At 39.3% G+C, this 3150-nt stretch overlaps 1 protein-coding gene across 1 annotated transcript; it reads left to right on the top strand.

Moving 5' to 3' along the window:
• Positions 1–453: 453 nt before the first annotated feature.
• Positions 454–3097, top strand: LOC109222335 (the record flags this gene model as incomplete). Its single annotated transcript, XM_019386701.1, has 4 exons — positions 454–961; positions 1054–1215; positions 1330–2428; positions 2905–3097. Coding segments are annotated over exons 1-4 (1962 nt in total), but the record flags the coding sequence as incomplete, so codon positions are not given.
• Between the last annotated feature and the right edge of the window lie 53 nt (positions 3098–3150).

Below are 3150 nucleotides of genomic sequence, written 5' to 3'. Positions count from 1 at the left end.
TGAGTATTATTTATTATTTTCTATTCTTTTCCCTTCGTATTAGTATTGTAGTAGTCATAGTTGATTCTTGAGCAATTGTACAGATACTATAATACATTACCCTGTATTTCTATTTCTTTTTTTGTTAAGTTGAAGAAATAAAACAAAATATGCTCCTTCTTTCTAGAAGGTTCATTTCGTGTAACTGCTTCTCTCTCTCTCTCTCTCTCTAACAGTCCGCCATTAGAGCTCGAATTGAGCTCATCTTTCTCTGTCCTCGATTATATTCAAGTTTTCACATGGTATCAGAGCCGGATGATGATTTAAAGTCTCCTCCCGTTCCAATTTTCCATTTCTCTGCTCCTGGGTTCAGAGATTCACTCGTTTTTTTTGGAATTAGGGTGTCTGTGTGAAAATCAATCAATTAGTCAGTCATTCCTAGTAGTTCATCTTCCTCGATAGCCAACTCGAATCATGGCCGGAGAAAACGAAGCTACGGTGACCCCGGCGGCAAACAAAAATCTAGATTTGACAAGTCCATTATACATGCATCCATCGGAAAGCGCTGGATCCATGCTAGTTCCAATAGTTTTTGACGGAACTGGCAATAGATCATGGAGGCGAGGAATCCTCAGGGCACTCTCCGTGAAAATCAAATTAGGGTTCATTACCGGAAAATGTGAAAAGCCGGGCTCTGATTCGGCAGATCTAGATCAATGGGAGCGTTGCGACGATATGGTGACCTCATGGATCCTAAACTCACTGTCTAAGGATCTAGCGGACAGCTTGCAATACATCAATGATGCCAAAGAACTTTGGCAAGAACTAGAGGATAGATACGACCAAACTAATGGGGCAAAATTGTATCAACTACAAAAGGAGATCAACGATCTGAGCCAAGGAAGTCTGGATATCACTGGATACTATACAAAAATGAAGAAGCTTTGGGAAGAACTTAATACCCTGAATGTTCATGCCAAATGTGCTTGCAAATGCACCTGTGGAGCAAAAGAGAATATGCACAAAGCGGAACAAGATAGAAGACTAATTCAATTTCTCATGGGATTAATGAAGTGTATACTGTTGTGAGAGGAAGTATCCTGATGATGAACCCTCTCCCAACAATATCCCAGGCCTTCTCAATCCTCATTCAAGAGGAGAAACAGAGGGAAGTTAAGCCAAATAACAATTTCTCAATGGAATATGCTGCCTTAAACGTGAGTGGCTCAGGAAATGGCAATTTCAAAACTAGCTACAATCAACAGGGAAACAACAACACATTTAGTGGATATAAGGGAAACCAGCTTAACAACAGACCTAGGCCATTCTGTGACTACTGCTAAAGGCCAGGGCACATTAAGGACAAGTGCTACAAACTTCATGGATTCCCACAGAGCTCCAGGTTCAACAGGGGAAGAAGAGTTGCTGGAAATGTTTTTGGACCATCAAATGAAGCTAACACAGTAAGGGATGATGGCAATGGCTCTCAGGAACAGGAACAGAATCGACACATGCATAGCCTGACTAAAGAACAATATGGCCAACTGCTCAGCATTCTGGAAAATTTTCAAGGAGGAGCAGAGAAATCCACAAATAATTTCATCAATGGAGGAGCTATGAAATTTGCAGGTATATCAGCATGCTCTACTCATCTTGATACTAATGATCATTTATGTGATAGTTCTAGTTCAAATGCTGACACTTGGATCCTTGATTCTGGGGCCACAAATCACATGACACATAATAAATCAATTCTAACCAATGTTAAAACCTTAGTATATCCATACTTAGTCACACTACCAAATGGTTACAAGGTCAAGGTGACACTGATTGGTGATGTAATTCTAAGCCCAAAATTCATTCTCAAAAATGTCCTTTTTGTCCCCAGTTTTAAGTTCAATCTGATATCAGTCCACTCATTGACTGTTCAACTTGATTGTATTATAGTATTCACCAAGTACATCTGTATTCTTCTACAGGGCCCTTCACTGAAGAGGCCACTAGAGATTGGTAAAGCCAAGACTGGTCTATATCTTGACAGTTCAAGCAACTGCAACACTAGTTCAACTCTCTCTAATCCTTCTAGTGCATCCTTTCCATGTGTTACTAATAATGAGAGTAACATAGATTCTGTAGCTAAAACATCTAGTTCACTTCCTTCTACTCAACTAGTCAGTACTAATAAGGTAGTTCCTACTGCTCCTGTTAATTCCACCATGGCTATCCCACCTTACAGTAGTAGTACAACTAGTTCAACTGTAAACAGTTCCAAAAATAAAAGTGAGTCTTTCTTGTATGATAATGTATCTACTACAGAATCTTTACTTGATCTTTTGTGGCATAACAGATTAGGACGTGTACCTTTTGTCAAAATGAAAGGGATTCCTTCTATTCCTGTTACCTTTGCACCTAAACAGCCCTTTCTTTGTCCTATATGTCCAATGGCAAGGCAAGCCAGATTGTCTTTTCCAGAAAGAACAACATTAACTAATAAACCCTTTGAACTACTACACATTGACTTATGGGGCCATACCATATTCTAACACACGACAAATACAAATATTTCATCACCCTTGTGGATGACTACAGCAGGTCCACATGGACCCACTTGTTAAGCTGTAAGAGCAATGCTATACACACCATTAAGGCCTTCTTTGCCATGGTAGAACGGCAATTCAATACTAGTGTCAAAACTATAAGAACAGATAATGGCCTTGAGTTCAATAACCAAGAGACCACTTTATTCTTACAATCAAAGGGCATTATACATCAAAGAACCTGTCCATACACACCACAACAAAATGGTGTAGTGGAAAGAAAACATAAATATTTGTTAGAAACAGCTAGGGCCCTACTCTACCAATCCAACTTGCCCATGCAATATTGGGGAGAATGTATTCTGACCTCTACATATCTGATAAACAGACTGCCCTCTTCATCACTCAAATTAAAATGTCCTTCTGAACTTCTGTATCAGAAAAAGCCAAATTATTCCCATCTCAGAAGCTTTGGCTGTTTATGCTTCCCTACCACCCTCAAAACACACAAAGATAAGTTTGAACCAAGAGCTACTCCCCATGTTTTTGTGGGATATTCCTTTGGGACAAAAGAGTATAAGGTACTAAATCTGGCCACTAAGAAGATAAGTATTTCAAGAGATGTAGTATTCCA

The sequence above is a fragment of the Nicotiana attenuata genome, unplaced genomic scaffold (assembly GCF_001879085.1).
Source record: "Nicotiana attenuata strain UT unplaced genomic scaffold, NIATTr2, whole genome shotgun sequence".
NCBI classification, from domain to species: Eukaryota; Viridiplantae; Streptophyta; class Magnoliopsida; order Solanales; family Solanaceae; genus Nicotiana; species Nicotiana attenuata.
This window is presented reverse-complemented; position numbering and strand designations above follow the sequence as displayed.